The sequence below is a fragment of the Xenopus tropicalis genome, chromosome 9 (assembly GCF_000004195.4).
Source record: "Xenopus tropicalis strain Nigerian chromosome 9, UCB_Xtro_10.0, whole genome shotgun sequence".
NCBI lineage: Eukaryota > Metazoa > Chordata > Amphibia > Anura > Pipidae > Xenopus > Xenopus tropicalis.
In genome coordinates, this window is record NC_030685.2 from 51,439,255 (window position 1) to 51,464,264 (window position 25,010).

The 25,010-nt window shown below is 37.8% G+C and overlaps 1 protein-coding gene across 5 annotated transcripts in view; it reads right to left on the reverse strand.

Moving 5' to 3' along the window:
* Positions 1-25,010, reverse strand: part of pard3b (par-3 family cell polarity regulator beta) — a 673,678-nt gene that overhangs the window by 450,601 nt on the left and 198,067 nt on the right. For all 5 annotated transcript variants that reach the window (XM_031893388.1, XM_031893387.1, XM_002936393.5 and 2 more), the window contains exons 5-8: positions 11,944-12,020; positions 6,846-6,932; positions 4,866-4,991; positions 3,603-3,958 (exon numbers count right to left, since the gene is read on the reverse strand). In XM_031893388.1, the coding sequence (XP_031749248.1) occupies positions 3,603-3,958; positions 4,866-4,991; positions 6,846-6,932; positions 11,944-12,020 (646 nt within the window). The remainder of the gene's footprint in view (positions 1-3,602; positions 3,959-4,865; positions 4,992-6,845; positions 6,933-11,943; positions 12,021-25,010) is intronic.

The window sequence follows — 25,010 nt, forward strand, 5'->3', positions numbered from 1 at the left end:
CATACCCATTATAAAAGCATTTAAAAGTCCCAGCTGTCAATCATATATTGCCTGACCCGCCTCTATGCCTAGATTTGTACATTAAATTCACCAGTCTTGTACTGTTTTTTAAACATTCCCATGGAACTTTGTTCTCTGTGGGAAGAATTAAGCGCTGCACTATGTTTATAAATGATCCACAGTATTGTAACAGATAATATGAATAAGAGGGGCTGGCTCTTTTGCAGTCACATGTAACTACATTGCAGATGTGGGTACTTTGGGACACAGTAAGGGTGCAGGCCTTTAAGTGCCAGTTTGTAATAATAAACGCATGGTGGGATGACTGCGACATTATAGTAGCAACGACTGAACCCTCATTATCAATATAAACTGACAGGCCGAGGCCAGAGCTAGAGGCAAGGGAACACAGGTCAAGATGTTTGAGAATAAAAAAACCCAAAACAGCAGAAGCAGGAGAATGAATTCAAATTATTGGGCAAAGGTTCAAAAAAATAAAAAGACTTTCAGTTCTGAATAAAATACTCGCTAATACTGTGCTAATTAGGAAATGTCTGACTAAATTACAGAAATCATAAATCCTGTCTTTTACTTATTTTAACTTATTTGAATCGAAATATTTCTAGTTCACAATTACAGGATATTTTGTGCATATGATGGAATAAGAGGAGAGCACCTTCACACAGGTTAACTGCTTTAGCCTTTATTGAAACGACTGCACACAACATGTTTCGGGCTGTATCACGCCCTTTCTCAACACTTGCAAATACGGGAAGGCGGTGAGCCACTGGGGATTGATGCCTCGCACACTGTGAGCAGTAAGGCTGAGCGTTAGAACATTCAGTTTTGTATTTTGTGCATATAATTAGGGGAAGCACCGAACCGACTTTTTTGGATTTGGCTGAAGCCCCGAACCCTCCGTAAAGGATTTGGCCGAATACCTAAACAAATCTCAATCCTAATTAGCATATACTAATTTTTCAATTTTGGAAGGGTTAAATCTGGGGGAAATGGGAAAAAATTTCAACTTCTGTGTTTACGTGACAAAAAGTCACGTGATTTTTAGGATTCAGATTGGGTTCGGTCAGAGGCATGGATTCTTCCGAATCCCAAACTGAATCCTGGATTCTGTGCATCCCTACATATGATACTTTCCAGCTGATCTTGAGAAAGGCAGGAAAACGCCCACCTGATATACTGTAGTCTCCAATTAGTTCCTGAATCTTCATTGTACTAATAGTACAGATAGGGTTCCATTATCTGGAAACCTATTATCCAGAAAGGAATACGGGAAGGCCATCTCCCACAGACTCCATTATAAGCAAATAATTCTAATTTTTTAAAATGATTTCCTTTTTCTCTGTAATAATAAAACAGTTTCTTGTACTTAACCCCAACTAAGATGTAATTAAACCTTATTGGGAGCAGAATAATCCTATTGGGTTATTTAGATTGAATAATCTTTTAGTAGACTTAAGATACAGAGATCTAAATTATGGAAAGATCCCTAATCCGGAAAACCTCTGGTCCCGAGCATTCTGCATAATGGGTCCCACACCTGTAGTACTAACAGTAATATAATGAGTAGCCTTTTTATTTTAGCATCTGCTAAAATACCGTTTCACAAAACAATCTATTGCTTGCATCTGGGAGAGAATTCCATAATGTCATAACCCTTATTTAAAAAAATAGAAGCTAAGGGACACATTAATCAAATGTTAAGGTCAAAGAATCATATTTTATAAGGCTTATTTAAACAAATTAAACTTCCCTTGATTAAGAAATACTTTAATGATCAATGAGTTTTTATAATCCCAAATCAAGGTTTTTATAAATTTATAATAAAACAAAGTCAGACTGATTGAAAGCTTCATCTGTCTAGCTCAGATCTACAATGTAGCATTAAAATCAACAGGAATTGTGTGCAATTTGGGAAATAGAATATTTGATTTTTAGTTTTTCAGAAACTCAAATACTCATACTACTTTTCAGACCTAATTTCAGAAACTTCATGGTGTTTTGACCCTAACAGTAAATTAAATTGAGGTCCTTTCTAGCACCCAAGGAGTTAGTCACTTTTAGAATTTTGATTTGTGTTATTTTGAAAATAATATGTGCTAATACAGGAAAATGAATATCTTTAAAGCAAACTGAAAAAGAAATAGCTTTCAAATTACTTTGGTTTAGAATAGAGGGTATTCATTCTATGCTTAAAGGATTTTATGCCTGCAATTATCTTGCTAAATCTCACCAATTTTATTCTGGCCACCACACATCAGACCTTTACTAATTCACAAACAAAACACATATTTCATAGGGCTCTTATATTTCCAGCATTCTGTTTTCGGACAAAGCCACCCATCCTTAGAGAAATACTGTCATGGGAAACCATGTTTTCCTCAAAACACATCAGCTAATAGAGCTTCTCCAGCATAATTCTGCATTGAAATCTGTTTTTTAATGCGCAAACAGATTTTTTTTATATTTAATTTTGAAATTTCACATGGGGCTAGCCATATTCTTCATTTCCCAGGGTGCCACAACCATGTGACCTGTGCTCTGATAAACTTCAGTCACTTTACTTCTGAGCTGCAAGTTGGAGTGATATCCACCCCCTCCCAGCATCCGATCAGCAGAACAAAGGGAAGGGAGCAAGATAGCAGCTCCCAGTAGGTATCAGAATAGCACTCAATAGTAAGAAATCCAAGTCCAGCTTGGGACTCCTCCAGTTATATGGGAGTAGGAGAAACAATGAGTTCTTATGATCCCAAATCAAAGTTTCCAAGATTTATGAAATAACAAGCTCAAATTTTGTTGCTAAGAAATATCATTCAATCAAAGGAAACTGAATTGTGTAATTTTGGAAATTGGATATCTAATTTTTAGTTTTACAGAAACTCGGATATTCAGGTTTTTTTTTTGTTTGTTTTTTTAAATATCACCTGACTCCACATGCTGGGATTTAAGAAAAATATCAAGACCATTTGAGTATAATTTCTTGGATCAAAATTTCTTAAGGGTAAACCATTTAAGAAATTTTTAAAATAAGGTCATATTCAAGGAAATTCAAGATCATTATATCAATCAAAGAAAAGAGAAATAAGAAGATTATGTGACACAATTAAATACAACTGCATGATTTTTTTAGTAAGTCTATTATCTGTAAGTATTGGTTATTGGTTGCCTTATATGTTACTCTGTATATCCAGTGTATAATACCCACTTATTGTACAGCACTGCTGAATAAGTTGGCGCTTTATAAGTAAATGTTAATAATAATAATCTAAGTAAGAGTTGATATCAGAGAGGTATAGGGACCCTGGCTCATAAGAACATTTTCTTGTTGCTTTATTTTGGTAATTCACAAAATTATTCTGTGGTGAGAAAATTGTACAGTGGAAAGGGATAGTATACAAGTATGTGTGAGCACGATATCCTACTGTATATTAGTAGCGGGGTCCCCAACCCTTCTTACCTGTGAGTCACATTCAAATGTAAAAAGAGCTGGGGAGCGATAATTGCATGAAAAAAGGTCCAGTTATATTTGTAAATATAAGTGTCACATGCATTATTTTTTCAATGACTGCACGTTCAATGACTACCTTTTGTTAGATCGATCCTTAGTTTCTTGCCATTTTTCTTGTTTCCGAAACCCAAAGGGGAGAGGGACGGTGAAGAGAACTTGCTTTCTGAAGATATCAGGTTTGGACTAAGTGGTGGCTGCTGTATTTTGGTTCCAGTAGGATCAATTCCATTAACCTGCTCTGGCATTTTAATACTTCGATTTACATGAACGGGAGGAGGAGGTGGTTTTATGTCAGGAACCTCGTCAATATCATCATCCAATACAAACAATGAAGAGATGACAGACTTTTCATACAATTCACGCTTTTCTGGCAGAACAGTTTCCACTAGCACGTTTTGTTGCTTCATTGCTTGACGGAAGATATCTTGTGCTCTACAAAGGGCGAATAAAAATAAGAAAAAGTGTTTGAGTAATTACAGCATATTCCGGTTCTTAGTTGGACACAGGAGCCAGGAAAGCAAGCTAAACAGAAACTAAACTTTTATGACCAGTACCAGCTGTAAAGTAATATGACATTGAACAAATTTAGATTGTGCAGGCATTAATGGTTCCAGTGCAACATGCTACACTATGTTAAACCATAGTACCTATCTAAAGCCTCCTCTAACCTGTATATTGTATAAAGTTCTACCACAAGCCTGAGAAAATGATTGGCAATTATAATAACATAAACCTTTATACTGCGCGTGAGCACTGTAAACAAATATTATTACACATTTATAATTATAGCTACCATTTTAAATGACACCTTTTTAGCCTTAATTTAGATTCCAGAGTTGTAATTTTCTATCCAAATAAAACCATCATTTATTTCTCTATATCAGGGCCCCTGTGAGTGCCTGGTCAAAACTTAACTAAAACTTGAAGGTTCTGCATCCCTTCTATAGGTATTTTAATTATTATGGCTGGATTGTTTTTTCTTGCACTCCATGCCACCCAAAGCATTGAAAGTCATGCTTATATAAAATATCTGAAGTTTTTTAATATAAATATCAATTTCAGTGATACCAAGGAACTCAATTCAATTTAAGGCAAACATGAATTATACAAGGATACACTTGCTGGGTTCAGAAAGCGAGTGAAGGCTGACATTTGGGCAAACCATTTTCAATTCATCTAGATGTTTGAGATCATTGGGCAAAAAAAAAGATAAACAGATTATTACAATAATTTCTTTGTTGCTATCCAAAAATCTGTATCTCCAGTGCCACGATTCTGCATAAATTAGGCCAGCAAGTATATGAACCCACTGTAAAACAGCAATTCCTACGGCACTTACTGTGCAAATGATCGGTCTATAAGTTCCACATTGTTGATTTTCACAATGCATTCATTTTCTTGGAATAAACCTTCTCGCTTAGAACGGCTGCTCTCTTCAATTCCTCGAATATACAACCCTAGAGCTCTAAAACAAACCAAAAGTAGGTTAGAAAATTTTAAGACCCACAAGAGAATTTCTAGTTAACACTATTTTAGTTTAAGTTTCCATGCAGTGATATTCAGCTGGAATATCAGATCCCATTTCATCTGCTACACTCCAATGATCTTTCTTCCCTTGCTGCAACACTAAGGCACATGGCTGGGATAAGGGCAAGGGCCCAGGGTAAAGATACTATTTACACTGGAATTCAAAATAGGCCCTGGCATTTCAAGTACACAGAGCACCCCCACCCCCCAGGCCATAAAAACAGTGACTGTCTATGACATTTTATAAAAGCCCCTGTGGCATTTACCAGAATCCACAGATTGCCAGCCAAGGTCAGCACCCCAGCAAGTACACCCCAAGTCCAGTGTAATGGCTAAACATGTAGTACAGTGCAACAGTTAAAGAATAAACAGTATCAAAGTATTCAAATGCACCACTGGGTGTTTAAAAAGCACAACGCTAGAAAGAATGTTCATATATCAACATGTACAGCACTTATCTATACAAAAAAAAATGCACGGCTTTAATAACACAGACAGTGTCATAACTTGGTTGCACTGGGCCCCCCTGAAAAAAAAGAATCTTCTGAGGGGGCCAGGGTGAACAGTATTTGATAAATCTGCCCCATTGTTCTGGCTATAGCATGTCTGCCGCACAGCTTGACATGGCGATACATGGGCATATTTAAATTTAAATATTACTTTGATAGGCTTTCATATTTTGTGTTAATGTTCCTTTAAATGTCCTTCAGACATTCAACAGCTTATCTGCCCATGTATGGGGCCCTCCAACAGGCCACCACAAACTTTATCTGGCTGAAAATTGGCTAGATGTCAATTGAGCAGGCTTGATTGTTGCGGCCCTCACTCCGATTGCTCGCACCTCCTTCATTGTAATGGGGTAAAAGGTAAGCGATTACAATCAATGGGGGGGGGGGGGTGCCTAGCATTTGGCACCCCCCCAGTGATTTTTACTTTTCCTTCTCCTTTAAGGTGGTCATACACTATAAGATCCGCTTGTTTGATGAGGTCGTCAAACAAGAGGATCATATAATGTATGACCACTTTAGGATATGCCTCTGAGAGTTGCAAAAGATACAATTATTATATTTCCAAATAGATACACTACCCACAGGAATACATTTATATTAGAACCATATGTATCAGATTGGGCTTTGAAACTGAAATGATTTTGGCAAAATCGTAAATTTGTAATCAAATAATTAAACCAATTAATAACCAAAGGGCAAAAGGAAACCATCAGAGCTGAACCTATGGAACAATAATGATAGGTTATGAATATAATTTAAGCCGCTGGGGACTAATAACGATTTTTTTTGCATAGGAATGAAAGATATTAAGGGCCTGAAAAAATGTAGTAGATATTATTTTATTTCATTGTACAATTATATAATATCTATTATTCAGAATGTGGTGGACTTGGGGTTTTCTGGATAAGGGATATCTCTGTCATCTTGAATGACTTTATTAATTTATAATAATGTTACATAATGATCACTAATACTGTAAATTGACAAATAAGCTTTGGATTGACACTGGCATAAATATTATGGCAAGGGTACCTAAAGAAAATGTAGACTGTGGTATTTCATGGAACTCACTTTTTATGCACTTGCCTCCAGCTGTTTGTTAGATATTAGATATGCAGATATTAGAATCTGAACTAAGTGGAAATTGAAATTACACACAGCAGAAGTCAGTGAACACATGTAGACTAAAAGAACTTAACATTTATTCATTTATTTAGTGAAATCTGAGTGAAATGTCATCTTAAAGCATATTATACTTTACAATTAAAGGAAGAAAAACTTACCTTCCACTAAAGGAAGAATAGAAAGGCACAACATGGATGCCAAGTGGTCCCCCACTCCCTGAAATCTCTACCTTTCTGGTGATTTCTCTGAACCAGGGAAGAGAAGAACATAGGTTTTACTAAGACAGGAGCACCTGAAGACTATTATTACAAAATCCTTACTGGCATTTAGTGTATGTTTGAGGCTAATGGCATTACTTGACAGTTCACTGCAGCACAGCTAATTCTCATTGAGCACTGAGTTTGAAATGAACATTTTTATATAATGGAGAAGCAGGCATGCTTGCCCAACTCACATCACCATTCACAGATGAAGGAGATTTTATTATTCATTATTATTAACATTATTCACCTGTTCGATGCTGGAAAGGCCAGAAACTCATTCTATGAGAAAGGTGTTATGTCAACTTCCAGGATGCACCAATATTCCTATGACTGTTATGGAATCTGATACCTTGATATGGCTTTGCACCTGCCTATGCAGCAGGCATAATACATTTGAGCCTACTCTAGCTTAGCAGTGATCAGCGTGGCTTGTGATCAGCATGCCAATTACACTGTAGCTGAAACATTTGATTAGCTACAAGAAGCAAAGCTTATTGACAATATCTTTTAAGCATAACAAGGTACTGCAGAATTTCTGAGCATATGGTATGGGGCTGGTTTAATCAGGACTTCTCCCTTAATCCACTTTAAATAACTAGATCATAAATGTTTTTTTCTGATATTAAACACAGTAATACTGTATATTGCCATGTTTAAAAACATGGAGCTTGATTATTTCAACAGGAAATTTTAAAGAAATAATACAATACTAGGAAGAAATTTGGACAGCAGAGGTATAAAATAAAGGTCTTTAACATTAAAAATATTTGTGTGTTTTAGCACTTATCTATGCTTTGAGAAAATGCAAAACTATTTAGCAACTCATTTACCGCCGTTAAAAACACAGTTGTACAACCTTTGTTTTGGTCCAACACGCACAGCGAAAGTCTTATACTGGATACATCACGAATTGCAATGTAGTAATAATCAAACAAAATTAATTTCTTGCATTCTAAATTTTGTGAGTTTTTATTCCAATAACTTTTAGTGCATTACCGCATTAGTCAAGAAACAGTAGAAAGGAACTAGAAGTAAAGCTGTGAAACATTTAGGAAACAAGATTATTATTATAAGTAGTAGTTGTTGTTGTACTGGTGCCAAATACAAATTTTATATTAGTTTTTTTTAAAGGTGAATTACCCCTTTAATATGCACTTATGAAAGTTCTGCATAATTCCTCTAAGCATTTTTTTTGAGTTTTAACTTTTTTATTGATCATGACATGTTACATAACATTGTAATCAATGGTTCAAAGAGTTGTATATGGTTACATCAATAAAGTATGCCATTGTCAACCAAATATGATTCATTGCGTGTCATTCTTTTTAAGAAAGGAGAGGGAATGTGAGAGGGGAGGGGAAGGTAAGGGAGGGTATGCAAGTCAGGATCTTGCTTTCTTGGAGTCCCGACCTGCTGGTAGGTGAAAAGTAAAAGTCAAGAGATGTACACATAGGGGCACATTTACTAACCCACGAACGGGCCGAATGCGTCCGATTGCGTTTCTTTTGTAATGATCGGTAATTTTGCGATTTTTTCGTTTTTTTGCGATTTTTTCGGCGTCTTTACGATTTTTGGGTAAAAACGCTAGTTTTTCGTAGCCATTACGAAAGTTGAGCAAAGTCGCAATTTTTTCGTAGCGTTAACACTTGCGCGAAACGTCGCGCCTTTTAAGTTTTAACGCTACGAAAAAGGCGCGACTTTGCGTGCAAGTGTTAATGCTACGAAAAAATCGCGACTTTGCGCAACTTTCGTAATGGCTACGAAAAACTCACGTTTTTACGCAAAAATCGTAAAGACGCCGAAAAAATCGCAAAAAATACGAAAAAGTCGCAAAATGTTCGTCTCCAATCGGAATTTTTCCAATTCGGATTCGAAATCGTGTCTTAGTAAATCAGCCCCATAGAGAAAAAAATAAAAAAAAAATAAAAGATGGTATTTTATATCACTTTTATATAATTTTTATATAACATTCAATTTATTCTTGAGCATTAGGCTATTTAAGAAAATCTACTACAGAATAGTTCTGGCTGCATAAGGAGTCTACCAAAGCAAACAAAGTAAACTCTTAAATAAAAAAGGGCAATAACAAAGGAAGAAAACATAATGTAGCCATTTTATAGGCCTCATCTTTAGTATACAGTTATTATTAATGAGCTATAAAAATTGGACCAAGGAATAAAATTACTAAATTATAAGGAAAGACTATTGGTCTTTGGGATTTTTTTTTTCTCTGCAGAAAGGGCATTTACAGGGTGACATTCGGTAATATGTCTTTACAAGTACATTAGAGTATACATCATTCACATCAGTCCCTGACCCAGTAGAGCTATGAATCTAAGGTCTGTATCACACACAATGGTCAGTTTTATCAGGAACCGCTAAATCTGCCTCTGTGTTTTTGGAGTGTAGATAGAAACCACACAGACACAGGAAGATACAAATTCTTTGCAGATACTGCACCAGTTCTACTTGACCCTAGTCCACCTGCAGCACTGCTATCCACTATGCCACAATTTATTGGAAATATCATATGCAACTGGACTTCTAAAAACTAATGTATATTATTATTAGAATATGCCTTACAAACATGCTCAGTATATATTACTAATAGTGTTCACAATGGGACCTTTATGTGACCTTCATGAAGTACAGTATATTTTTAGTGCTTTAAGTTCACATTATTTGTAGCTTTGTGACACACATTTAATTTTATAAGCTTCCTGTCTACAAAAGTGCAAAGGCTGTAAGAAGTTATATATCCAGAAATCCTCAGTGCCTTCCTGTGATGACCTTCAAACGCACAATGAGAGTCCTATGCCCTTTGCAACAATAAATTGTAAATATCAGCAAAGGCAGATGAAAGAACTCAAGCTATCTCATGCAGATGTTTATGAATTTCTCAAACAGGTTGCTCTTTAAATCAAGGAGTTTCAACAACTAAATTTATATGATCCTTAAAGGGGAACTACTGTTATATTTTCTAAGAAATCAAGTTACTCCACTGTTCCTCTACTACAATCTGTGCCTTTTTTTTAGCATGAATGGCTGCCCCCATGGCTACAGAGCAGCTTATTTATATAAGTTATAGTAGTGTTTCTGTAGAAAGTAAAACACCAGTTTTGCCAGTGCAGGGCAACAGTACATTTGAATTACTTTAAAACACTTTCATTTTTTTGTGTTACTGTTCGTTTAAGTTGTGCATCACTTTGTGTGTATCTGACACTGCCTGTGTGTGAATTACCCACTGCATATATGTATATCTTACATTCTTTATGTAATTTAAGTTATTCTTTATGTCATTTAAATGCTTTTGAGAGACATTTGCATATGTCACACTACATGTCACATGTCACAAATGTTATTACATGTTTGTATGTCACTGTGTATCCACAGATATCTGAAGTCATAGGGTCAGTATCATTGTGTATGAAGGTATTGTATATCACTATATATTGTTGTGTTTGTGTTAAATGTCATCATTCTTATTTAAATCATAGGGCCTTGAAGCCTCGATCAATGTGAGTCATTTTTCACGCCATATTTCAGAAATCAGTAACACTGATCAACCTAACCATCTATTACATAGAGAGCAAAGTGACCTGCTGTGTCTCTGTGTGAGTTCCACAATGAGTGCTTATTAAAGGAGCTCGGCTCGAGGTCATAATTTATAGGTGCTGGATTTTATCAATACATTTTTGGAAACCTTTCTAAAAATCATATTCCACATATCCCAGCACCAGGCTCTATTTGTTGCTCGCAATAAAAAAATGAACACTGTGTGTGTTTATTGGGTGTCAATAGAGATGTGTTGTTATATCAAGATGTTTGCAATGAGTGTCTGTGGGCATATAGTGTTGGACACTTCTGTCAGTCTCCTTTTGACAATGTCTTGTAATTCAGAGAATATGCAAGGCATTTTGTAAAGTGATGTAGACTTTTAGCTACCAGCAGTGAATGAAATAGCAGTTTATAAACCAGTTCAGCTTTCAATAATGTTTATGTTTAAAAATAATGTTAAAATCATTGAAAATGTATTTTGTAAATTTGCAATTAAATTGACTTTAATTGTGCAAAATGTTATATTTGGGTTTATTACAATTCCCCACTCCTCCCCACCACTTCTTTTGGATCCTTTCTTTCCCTCCCTTGCATTTACCTTCTACTAGCCTTTTGGCACTGATGCACCCAAACTCCTTTGATTTTGTTCTCTTTCCACTAAATCTTGTGAGTATGAAGTAACTATCAAACTCGGATTTCTTTCTTTAATGTGTCTAGTCTTTACTCTCACTTTACTTTGCTGTAAATCAGGGGTCCTCAAACTATGGCCCACGGGCTGGATACGGTCCCCCAAGGTCATTTACCTGGCCCCCGCTGTGTCCTCACCCCTGGCTACTACCTGTACCTAGTAGCCAGGGGTGAGGACACAGCGGGGGTAGGGGGGGCCGTAGTTTGAGGACTAAGGGGTATATTTATCATGCTGTGTAAAAAGTGGAGTGAAGCATTACCGATGATGTTGGCCAGGGCAACCAATCAGCAATTAGATTTCAATGTAATGTCGGCTGTTTATGCTGTTTTAAAAACACGTGTTGCTGGTTATTTCTACAGTATTGGAACCTTTTACCGTGCACCTGAGGTATGATATGTAGCGGTGTGCCATCTTTTGTGTGAATATATATATGTGTGTTTGCAATGTAGGCTTACTAGAAAACTAGTTTGCCAGGTAGCTTACAATCACACCCATCTTCAAATTATTCATATCAAAATGCTTCCTGTGTAAATGGCAGTTGGGCAGTATGTTGGCCCCATGAGCCATAAAAACTCTGTATGCAAGAAATTTGCTCAATGGTCTTTGACCAATGAGCAAGGTGTGTTTTTTTTATCATTCCCCATCAGATGTTTTGGAATGTTAGCTGTGGGGGCAGTGGCTGAAATAATGTATAAATTTAGACAGCAGTAAAGACTATTTAGATGATGAAATTGCTATGAATATTACCTTATTTTATATAGAGGCTTCTGTAATCCAGTATTCTGATCTGTCTGCTCATCTGGTGGAAGTACTCTGGACAATCCCTGTAGATTTGAGAAGGTGAGAATAATAATTTTAGTAAAGATCAGAGGTGGAAGCATATATTTGTATTCACTGTTTCTGTGCCTTACCGAGGACATTCTGCTGACCATATTCCAGTATACGTTAGCGGCTGACTGTTACCCAAAAAAATGCTTAACACAAGGACTACAAGTACACAATTACATTTGTATTAAATGTAGTTAACAGATAGTACCTTATATTACCGAAGTCCAAGTGATTTTCTACCCTTAAAGGAGAACTAAACTCTAAAAATGAATATGGCTAAAAATGCCATACTTTATATACTGAACTTACAGCACCAGCCTAAAATGTCAGCATCTCAATAGTAGTAATGGTTAAGGTGTTTACAGTTGTCACAGGAGCTTCTCATCTTGGAAAGTGTCAGCGACACTCACATGCTCAGTGTGTTCTAAGCAACTATTGAGAAGCTGAGTTTAGGGGTCGTTGCAAAACCTCAAGCAGAAAATGAGGTTGGCCTGTCATATAAGCCGATGCTACAGGTCTGATTATTAAATTCTGATGATAGTTGCACTGGTCACAGAGCTGCCATGTAGTAAATATCTGAATTAATTACTAATCAGCCTTTTATTGTGACATTTATATTCTATATATACAGTATATTGTGCGTCAGTCCCTAAGCTGAGTAACTGACAGTGGCACAGAGCATGTACAGTGAATCAACAGAAAACAAGATGGGGAGCTAATGGGGCATTTTTGGAGGTACATATCTCCCTTGCTTAAGGGTTGTGGTTGCCTTGGGCTGGTACAAAAAACCCAAAACATAACGTACAAAATTTCAAGCCTACTTCTTCAGTTAAGCTTTAGTTCTCCTTTAACTCAGCAAAGGGCACACATTTCTTAATTAAGATAAACAAGTGAAGTTGTATAGGTAAGAGATCTAGTTAGCATACAACCTGTCTCTTCTGGAATGAAAATACCTGGTATCCCTTCCTGTTGCAATGAACCTATTTGCAGTGCAAAAATTGCCAGGTCTATATACACCCATTCCCTGATAGCAGATGGGAGCTTCCAATTTACATGCGTGTTTGTGTAACAACATGCGTGTCCAAAAATACTTCTAAGTCACTGAACTAGTTTGAGTAATTTAATCCATACACATGCAAATCAGAAGACCAGACTGCTGACAAAGGTAACTAAAAGGACACTTCTTAAAAAAAGAATCCATGCATTGCCATTTCAATATTTGTCTATTGTTCTGGTATGTCCTTTTAAAAACACATGGCCATTTTGTGTGATAGTATGTGTGTATTGAAACATTTTTGGGTATGTCCAAAACAGCAGGAATAACCTAAATGTCAATGTTGGTGTAAATTGATATTTTTGTATATTTTGGTTGTTTGGCCTTATCAGTCTACTAAGAGCAGGTGATAAATTAACTTTAATACATTAGCATATGCGAATTAGCATTCAGAAGGGTTAAATGCTAGGGAAAACTTTTTTTTTTACCCCTTCCAGATCCTAATTAGCATATGCTAATTAGCGTTTGGTTTGGTATTCGGCCGAATCCATTGGGGTGGATTCGGTGGTTCGGCAGAACCCAAAAGACGGTGGGTGCATCCCTTCTGAAGAGGTTTTTCTTTTTTTTTAATTTAATAATAGGTAATTCAAATATTTAATAGCAGGACATTAAAGGAGAAGGAAAGGCTAAGTCATTTGGGGGTGCCAAAATGTTAGGCATCCCCAAGTGACTTAGATCACTTACCTTTTACCCCGGGCTGGTGCCCCTGTTAGGAGAGAACTGCACCAGCCCGGGGTAGCAGCGAGCGATTCCTACTTCCTATTCACTTGCGTTCGCATGCGCAGTAGAGTGAAAAGCCGAACTTAAAAAACAAAGTCGGCTTTTCACTCTACTGCGCATGCACCGGCCAACGGATTTCGCCGGGAGAAGAAAGAGGAAGCGCTGCGCTACAGGTACCCCAGGCTGGTGCTGTTTTCTCCTAACAGGGGCACCAGCCCAGGGTACAAGGTAAGCGATCTAAGTCACTTGGGGGTGCCTAACATTTTGGCACCCCCAAGTAACTTAGCCTTTCCTTCTCCTTCATTCATATTAGGTTTGGTATTCGGCAGAATCTTTCACAAAGGATTTGAGGTTTGGCTAGTGTGGGGAATGCAGTGACATCTAAGATGTGCAGAATGAAAACTAAAAATAATTGCCTGTCTTGTCTGTATGCCTGAGGAATATAGGTGGGGCAGGCAATATTTCATTTAGTAGATGGTCAAATAAATAACATAGCAGCAGACAGCAAGCTGTTTTGAGCTAATTAATAGCCTATACTTTTCTCGTTATTCAGCTTACATGACTTTATGCTACATGACTTCTCCGGCAGTAAAAAGGTTTCAGCTATCTATCTACATGTATTTTGTGTTAAAAAAAAGTATACCAGGTCTCTCAATCTTAATGGTTCTACATTGCCTGTAAATTTCTTACTGGAGTTGTGTAATATTCATTTTAGTGTTCAAGAGCGGAATTAGTAGAAGAGAAGATCTAAAAAGGTTTTTAAATTAAGTTCCCACATTCTCTCCTTGATGATTCCATAACGATATTGGCAAAGAATAATGTAAAAGCACTATTGCTGTTATCTAACAAATAATGAGCATAACTCGATAAATTGAACGGCTATGAGGAAAGTCAGGAAACGGCATCACTGGCCTTCAGAAAACAAGGCATTTTCACTATCTGCCCATTTAAGACATTTATAGAAACCTGCAAATTTTTTTGCAGAGATTAAGAAGTAGTTGTGGTAAAAGGTATAGTGACTAATAGATGAAAACAACCCCCATGAACTCTACGTGTTCAAAAATCATGCCTAGATATTTTCTTCTCTCATTTAGCCAGCTGTGCTACATTACACATATATATATATATATATATATATATATATATATACCTCTGACGGGTTGCCTAGCAACCACCCACAACTAATCGAAAGTACGGGTGAATAACGGTGACACAGCAGAGCAGCATACATTCGGGCACGGACGGGTTGAACATACTGTGGGTTAGGTAAGCGATGTGTGCCTCAGACGCTGGGACTGGAAGGCTGGCGGAATATCCCTTTGTTTTGTCTCCCTGTACTCGCCCCATTGCCCTACACTTATGGGCATGTCTGCACTATTACCCCTGTTCGTTTATTATACATTTTGATTGTTTTGTATGTACTTTGAATATGTTGATGGTTGCTTGGCAACCACTTTTGGCGCCCTTTTGGGTTTAAAAAGGCGTTCACTGTCGAACACAATACTACTGTCCCTGATGAAACTGAAACGTCGGACTAATAAAGAAACCTCATTTTTCTTCAAACCATTTGATGTCTTTGGTGTGAAACTTCCTGTGAGTGCCGTTCTCTTTTTTTTTTGTTTTTTTTTGTTTATATATATATATATATATATACACAACCGAATCTCGATTCTCGATCCGCACTTCCGATATCCAATTCAATCAGCTTGCTAAATTGCCCGGGTGCCACTCAGGGATAAATTCACATATCAAAAAGATTACTTCGAGTGCACTCCAGGGTCTTTTCGGCCTAGAGCCGAAACGTTGATAAGATGGCAATATTACAATAAAGATTGTTTTTATGGAAAAGACCCTGGAGTGCACTCGAAGTAATCTTTTTGATATATATATATATATATATATATATATATATCTCACATATATATGTCACAATGAAAATGTATTAAGAATAAAGCAGTTTTTGTGGGGCAGAGGTAGCAGAGGTTACCTCATAATACAAAGTTGTGTTGATTAATTTCTTGATATCGTTTATAATCTACGAGTCAGTTGATGCGTTTATTACAGAACTAAAAATATATCCTATCTACTCACTCATTATAAATATCCTTTCAGCTCAAAATAATTAAAGGCTTAATGGTGAAACAGAAATGTCAATAAAGATTTTGCATTAATTTGCCTCACACAAGGTGCCCTGAAGCCGCTGAGAAAATGCCCAATCAAATTTCATAGATGGTAATATATTGTAGACGAATAAGAACTCTATTGTCACTACACATCTACGTTCATGTTAAATCCAAGGAATTCTCCATATTCAAATACTGAAAAATGTTAGGCCCTCTTGTACTGATTACAGACTAATCCTCACAAAGTTCAATGTACTTTCCAGTAAGGACCTATTCTTTCTGGTTTCTTAGATGCTCAGCAAAAACAGGGATAGCTGGGAAGTTTTTTTCATGAATGCTAAATTAGTTCTGCATAGTTTACCTTCCTTTCCACTTGGTTAGACTATTCCATTAAATTGCACATTTTAAAACAACTATATTTGTTTCTTCTTTATTTTCTTAACCTTCAGTAATAAAGGGATTTTAAGGCTAAATTAAGCTTTAGGGTTTGAGTAGCAATCATGTCCATTGGGCACTAAATGAGATGTTATTCAATTCAAGCACAAAAATTCCCTATAACTTTATTTTTGTTTAGGCTCCACAAGTGCTTTTGGCGGATGGTGTCGGATTGGCAAATTGCATTCAGCAAGTAAGACGTAGTCACGTGGGGCAAAATATAACTGGGCTTATACAAAAATATGATGTGTAAACTACATGAAAGATTTGCCATCTGACACAACTCGCTTGTCGGAAGGGAACGCTGCATGCAGCATCCGACAAGATAACAATTGATGGTGACGGAAATCATTTTTTTTCATCATTGAAATATATTGAACGTCAGATGTGGATGCTCGGGTACAGGCACATGTAGCTGTTATCCGCATAAAAACAAAAGAGAATGGAAAGTCTTGCGTTTTTATGCATATTTCAGCTACCTGTGCCTGCACCCAAGGGTATTCCATTCATTCCGGTGCAGGCACAGGTAGGAAGCGTATGGCGGTATTTTCGGGGTTGAGGATGTGCACCTGAAAAGGACAAACTACTAAAACATTAGTCTGTCCTTTATGGTAACTAAGCTGCATGAATTAATATTCATGGCAAAACAATCCTATTGGGGTTATTTAATGTTTAAATGATTTTTAACAATCAAAAAGTTATGGCAATCCAAAATATGGATAGATCCCTTATCCAGAAAACCCCAGGTCCCAAGCATTCTAAATAATATACCTGTACTGTTCATAATAAACAGTTACGCTGCACTACATGAGACACCATTGTTTACCTTGCTTTAAATGATCCGTACTAAAACTAGAACCAAAATTGTAGGATAGCCGCCTATTATTATTTGGTCAACACAGAATAATGGTAACCAACGAGTTTTTGTCCTTTATTTTTGTAAGTAAAATATGTATTTTTATTAGTATAATATACACGTGTATATACAAAGGTATTCTATAAAACAACAATATTGCAGTAACGTGGTCATCACACAGAAGCTGCAGCAAATTATAATTACCAGTTAGAATAGCTTTCTGCTGAATAACAGAACAAAGTAAGGAAAGCCACTTCCATATTCCCATTTATTTCAAAATGCACTAACATCAAACATTTATAAACTAACTTTAATAGCTTTGTGTAATTTTCAGCCACACAAGAGATACAGTGGTCAAATATTTAAAAATTTTAAAAACTCAGGGGTCTCATATGCTTCAGCTAGCTTGAAGCTACTTTCTCCCTCTCAAGCTGTAGTGATTGATGTAATCGGACTCCTGTTATGATTTTTTAAGCGTGTGTGGGTAGATGATAGATAGATAGATAGATAGATAGAGGTAGATACATGATAGGTTTTTCTACATACAGTTAAGCAACATTGCTTACTTATTAGAATTGTGTGACTGCTTTCAAATTATGCTGATAGAAATGTTATATTTAAGCCATAAAAAGACCTTACATCCAACAGAATGATTGGCATCCTTGATTGCATACACACATATACATACCCCGCGTAACAAATAGCTTCTTAACATGCTAAAGGAGAAGAAAAGGCTAATAAAGAGTTAATCTCAAGCTGCAGTCATACCTTCAGTTGTCTCAATAGTGCCCTTAAGTCTCCCCATACTTCACTTGATGATCAGAAGCCAAACAAGAAGAAAAAACACTGAGCTGTGTAAAGAAAGCTCCCATAATGCCTCCCTCCTGCACCGAGACCTAGAGTACATGCTCATTTTGTAAGACTATGGGGGGAATTCACAAAAGTGGAGGTAGCCCTTTTTGGAGTAAAAGTGGTGGAAAAACTGGTGGAAAACACTTTCTCCAGATTCAAAGATTCAACAGAAATCCGCCTAAATTCCGACTCAACCGCCACTTTTCTGTTTTTGGTGAAAGAAAGACAATTTACAGACACTTTTGTGAATTTGTCGTTCAAACGACATTTATACGACGTTTTAACGACATTTTTCCGACATTTTCCCCCGACATTTTCAATATGGAGTAAAGCTCACTGTAACTCTGTCAGACCAATTTTTAGCTCTTCTTCTTTGTTTGGTTTCACCCAGTCTCCATTTCACACCTAAGGTAGGAGCCCCATTGGGGGATCATTAACATATTAATGGGGATTAGCAGCCTAGTGTTAGGGGACAAGTCTCTCTCTAACCATAGAACAATAGGTGCAAAAAGCCTCATTAACATTTTATTAAACAAGTAAAACACTGATTAAAAAAAGTTTAATTTATATCTTATGTATAAAAAGTTTTTACCTGACATTTGCATGATTATGCTAGTTTTAGCTTAATCAGTGAGGCAATAATAACATTTTGTGTGAATATATTGTAAACATTTTTATTAAAAGGAAAAGTGAAGCCTCCCAGGCAAATTTTTAGTTTTAGCAGCAGTGCCTCCTCTTTAATCACTTCACTGACATCTGCCCCAACTTATCTGTGCCCCCATAGCATGTCCAGAACTACAGAGCTGCTTAACAGCATTGGTCCCTACCTGTTCCCAGCAGCCATCTTGGGGATCAGCAAACAGCACATACACACTGGCACCCAAACTGGGATATTGGGGTACAGGGTTGGACTGGCCCAACAGGGCACTGGATAAAAACCCAGTGGGCCCTAATCCTGTTGGACCTCTATTCACCAGGCATGTTGGTGTGTGGGCCGGATTGCTGCTGCCCAGTAATGAGTAGGGGCTAGAGAAGACTGTATTTAGACCCTTAAATCTCATTACAGAAGTGGAATTACACAGAAATATAGAAAACATTAGTAAGCCCAGATTGTCCTGAAAAAAATGATGTATAGTTTCCCTGGGCAAACTAATATTACCCCCCAGGAAATGCCCCCAAAGTGAAATGACTAATTGCATATGAAATGCAAAACCCTGCTGGTAAAATCCTTATTCCAAGGTTCCTTATTCCATGTAGATGTGGGACTGGGTTTGGGGGCACCAACAGATTTACTAAGAGCTAAATGCAAATTCATAAAAAAAATGTTTGGAAAATGACAAAATCTGAAAACTGTCTGTTTAAAAGACAAATTCACAAACGTGGAGATAGAGGTTTGTGAATTAGGTTGAAAATCCAACAATCAATCTCCATTTTTATTTTGTCTCAATATCACCACTTTTGTAAATTCCCCCCATGTGTCAGTTACTGCCTTCTTCATTACTTTCATTTATAAACCCCACCCTCTCTCCTATACCCATATATCCCTCATGTAACGCCAGTCATAACAGGCTTTTCACCCATATGCCATTCCCCATGTGTCACTCACTGCCCAGTGCCATCCTTGTGTTCATGGGGGGGACCCATATAAATAACTTGTATGGGGCCCCAAAGTTCCGGATGGCAGCCCTGATAAAAGTCTCTTATGTTCTGGCACTTCCCACTGATTGGCAGCTCTGTTCCTGTTTGCCCATCCTGCTTCTAAACTATCTACCAATATGTCTGATAATATACACATTTATAAAGCAGGAAACATACATGATATAATAGTGGCCAGCCAGCCTTCTATGGAAAGTCTCTCATATAACCCACATAGGGCTTTATTGGCTCCAGCTTGGATAGCCATACAAGCACCTGCTTTCAGGTCAAACACTTTTCAAATAGATGTTGTGCCTATTTTTATGTTATGAATAGTGCAGCACAGTTTCCAGATTCATTCTCTCTACTTATTTACAGTCCCCCTTACTTATGTAACAGTCCCCCTACTCATACAGGTCTTGGTGCAAGCAGCCGGCTTTAACCCTGAATGTTTCCTTCACACAGTTAGGACGCACCAACTGTCATATTTAAGACAACAGAACGAAAAGATCCTCCTACAAGTGGGAGGACTCAGATAGCCTAGTGGTTAGGGAATCAGCCTTCAGTGTGGTGACCCACTGCGACTCGGGTTCGATTCCACCCTAGGTGCACCTTGTGACCTTGGACAAGTCACTTAACCTACATACCCATGTCCCGGCCAGGCAAGCTGCGCGGGCAGCTCGAGAGCCGTTACTTTTTCAGTGGCTACATTTACCTTTCCCTTACCAATCCTCTAATGATTTATAATACCAGCTATGAAATTGCCTGCCTTGATTGTCCCTGCCACAGTTAGTGGAACTGAGCTATGGCAGCTGAAAGCAACTATCACAGGAAAAATCAGTTTCTTTCCACTCGCAATAAGAAGTCAATTAATACACATTCCTGATGCTTGTGATATTAACTATGAGAGCCCACTAGATATCAGACCAATGCCAATGGCAGTAAAAGACTGAAAGCAGTTGCAGATCAGCAATAGCTGGATATTCTGAAGACAGGGGCGCCCCTGCCATAAGCCTGCAAGTTACTATGGGCAGCAAAAAGCAGCTCCTGGTAGCTTTAAGAAATTAAATTCAGATTTTAAATGGCATTTTCAACTCAGTACTAGCAATGTGGCCCTCTCTTCACACCTCTGCGAGGGAGGCGGCATCTGAAAGGCTGCCTCAGGGCAGCATAGACCCCAGAAACACCCCTGTCTGAAGAGGAATAGTTTTTTTTATGATTAATCTTTCTAGGAAATGATAGGGAGTGATAAAGGATTTGGGGTGCTAGAAATATGAACTTATATAAAGTGTTCTTAGAGAGACAGCGTTATGGAACTGAACAGAGTTTAAAAAAAAATTCAGCTGTAAAGGACCAATGCCACCAAGAAATGCATTTTTTTTTCTGCTCCAAACTGCATTTTTACTTCAATATTTTAAAGTTATCAATGTATGTGTGTGACAAAATTAAAAAAAAAATTGTTCATGGCTCTTACAGACCTATGAGTCAGTTTCTGTTGATTGGCCCAGAGCCACATTCCTAAGGGGGAGGAGTGAGTTCTAATAACAGTAATAACAGTGTATGTATAAGCAATTGGCATGGATTAGACATTTTTCACCCCCTAAGAATATGCAGTCAACAGAAAATTTAAAGAGCCAGGAAATAAACACACACACAAAATAAATAAATAAAAAGTTCTTATAATGCATTTCAATATAACACAGGGTTAACCTGTGTTGAAAAGACTGAAGGGGGCAATTCAAAAAGCCTTGCGTGACTTAGCCCCCTATATAACTACTGGCGCTTGTTAAGACTGCTGCTTGCTAAGACAATTTTTCATTTAATGTGGCAAATATTCAGACACCACACTGTACTATCATTAGGATGTGTGTGGCTCCCTAATGTAGCAGCTTAATAATTTAAATAAATAATTAATATATTATATATTTTGTATCTGCACTGATAAAAGTTGTGTGTTTTCTTCAGAAACACTACTATAGTTTATACAAACAAAGCAGCTGTGTAGCCATGGGGGCAGCCATTTAAATTGAAAAAAGGAGAAAAGGCACAGGTTGCATAGCAAATAACAGATAAGTTGCATAGATTCCCATTGTACTCTACACAGTTTATCTGTTATCTGCTGTGTAACTTGTGCCTTTTCTCCTTTTTCAATTTGAATGGCTGCCCCCGTGGCTACACAGCAGTTAATTATTTATATAAACTATAGCAGTCTTTCTGAAGCAAACACAACTTTTACCAGTACAGGGACACAGTACATTATATTTTAATTATTTTAAAACATTTTTATTTTTTAATGTTACTGTTCCTTTAACCAGTCAGTCCATGTTGTCGTCACATATTAATTAATTGGCCAAAAAACATTGGTAAGGCCCATGAGGACAATTTATGACATGGATACACCAATACATCTTGGATTTGGCCAAATACTAAATGCGCCACATACGATTTTGCCAAATCCCAAACTAAATCCAAAGCCTAATTTGCATATTCAAGTTTGAATTGAGAAAAATCAATCAATTGTTAAAATGTTTGAAGACAGAACTTAAAAGTCCCAAAACATTGAGGGTCCAGATTCAGTTTGGTCAAATCTTGCAAAATGTTGCAAAGTATTAAATGTTAGTAGACTCCTGAATCAAACCCTAGATTTAGTACATTCCTAATTTATAAACATTTGCAAACCATAACAATAGTCAGCAGAGACTGTAGAAACATTTAAACTGCTGAGAGTCCTTCAGGATTACACAATAAATCAGACCTGGACTGAGATAAAAATAGGCCCCAGCATTTAAAGTACCCACAGGCCAATGAAGTAGTGACTGTCAGCTGCATCTTACTACATCCCCTCTGGCAGAATTCACAAACTGCCAGTCTAGGCATTGTGAGAGATGCAATGAGAAAAGATAATTATTCGGTGTATTTCCACAACTGTTAAAGGTGGGATACAAATAGCACCAGGTAAAATGCCAGGTTTTGCAGCAGGTAATGCTGTGTTTATGTTACTGGCTTAGGAAAAGCCAAATGAATAGGTCCCTGGAGTGAATGGTGGGAGAGTAGGAAAGACCCTCCATTCCATACTCCGTTTATTATTTTCAGTTAGCCAGCTGTAGGTAGCTGCCTGATTAGGCTGTAGGTGAGCAGCAAATAAAAAGGGCTGTGGGATCATGCGGAAGGGGTTGAGTTGGAAGTTTATTCTTGACTCAGAAGGTCACTCTCAGAGCAGGGCACAGGGCAGGAAGGCAGCGTCACTGTGTTAGGAACTCCCAGAGGGGCTGGGGGTGCCTCCTGCCACTGAGGAGCTGAGGGAGCCATGACCAGGCGGATGAGAGCTCAGAAGAGTCAGCAAGGCTTGAAGGACAATGAAAGGTTAATATAAATTAAAAGTAAGTCTAAAGGCATTCTTTTTAAGTACTTACTGCATATCTACATTCCCAGATCCCTGCTTGCTTCTCTGAGATATGGTGCTGGCAGCCTACAGCAGTGTGAAGACTACAGTGACATCACTGAAATCTCTCTCCCCTTCCTGCAGGCTGCCAGCAGCAGCCTTCCTATTCTCTGAGCATGTGTGTAACTTGATCCTGTCTCCTGTTCTGAGCTACACATGCCCACTAGCCAATCAGAAGCGGATCTGGCAGAGGGGAGGGGGGGAGGGAATGAAACACATGTGCAGTATGAAGCAAGGAGGGAAAGGAAGGGAGAATACCTTTTTAAAGATGGCTGCCTGTTCTAGAAAATGTGAAGTGTGACTGAGTAAATATTTGATTAGGTGAGCCAAAAGTGTGGCGTTTTTACTAAACAATAGGAGGACTATTGGGCAGTATGCTTTTTAAATTTTGACTTGCATTCTCCTTTAAGGTGAAGCCTGAGTGTGAGTTACTCTGGAAGGTGAGAGCCCTGAAGAAGGGACAAATCATATCCATGAACGGTATGTTGATGAACTGTGTTCCTTTAAGCTTTATGTTGGGAAGAATTTGCCCTAAATAAACCTGTGTTTCGTCTGAAGACGTGGTGTCCCTGTCTCTATGCTCCAGATCTTCTGCATGCCTGCCTACCATAGCTAATTCCCCCAAAATTACATGTACAGGCAGTCAGCATGTCACAGCCTGCAAAAAATTGTATATCCTACAACGTAAAAGGAGAAGGAAAGTCATTTTTGCATTTTACTGCCAATAGATTGGTCACATAAGTGCCATCTAGAACGCTATATTTATTCAGCAGAACTGCCATTTTAGCTTGGTTTTGGTAGCTTCCTGCTGCAGTTATAGCCTTTGGAAGCTCAGATCACACATTCCTAAGGGTAAGGGGAAGTGAGTCCTTATGCATTCTTATGGGAGGGGGGAGCAGGAGAAGGGAGGGGGAGAGAGGAGAGAACTGAGCAGACTCAAGCCCCAAACCTGAATGAGCCCTAAAAGAGAGGAAGTCTGATACCGAAGAACCCCCAAAAAAAGGAGACAGGAAATTCTCTGCTTCTTTTGATAGAGGACTAGAGGATAGAGTGCAGCTTTTCTATGAGTGCTTATGGCTGTATTTACGTAGATCTTTCTGATAAAGCTTACTTAGTTTTTACCTTTGCTTCTTCTTTAATTCCCTTCACATATAAGGTCAGTTCCTCCCTCAAATTCACTGGCTACATGCTGATCAGACGTATGTAGTGGTGTAACTACTCTGCAATTCACCCCCCCCCCCCCCACACAAAATATCTTTGTAGGGGCCTGGCGCAGAGTAGCAAACCCCTCTCAGCCCCTTTTCCCCTCCCATTTGCGTATTAAACCCTGCTTCCCATCCACTCTCCTGCTCTGCAAACACTAGGACAAAACATAATTTGGTTACTTGACAGCACAAGATATGTACTAGGGATGCAACGAATCCAGGATTCAGTTCAGGATTCGGCCAAGATTCCACCTTTTTCAGCAGGATTTGGCCAAATCCATGCCTCTGGCTGAACTGAATAGAATCCTTAAAATCAAGTGACTATTTGTCATATAACCAAGGAAGCTGAACATTTTTAGCTGTGCACTTCTTCAGGCCTTCTTTATCATAATCTGTATATGCAAACTAGGATTTGAATTCGGTACAGCATTTGGCAGAATCTTCCACAAAGGATTTGGGGTTTGGCCGGATCCTAAAATAGTGGATTTGGTGCATCCCTAGTATGTTACTAATAGAGAAGTAATAACACAGTAACACACACACAACACAACCTATTTTATATTTATACATACATATATATATTCTGACGAACAGGAAAATTCTGTATGACTGCAAATCCAGATTACTCGCTATTACTATAGGATTAAGACACAAAGGCATTTCT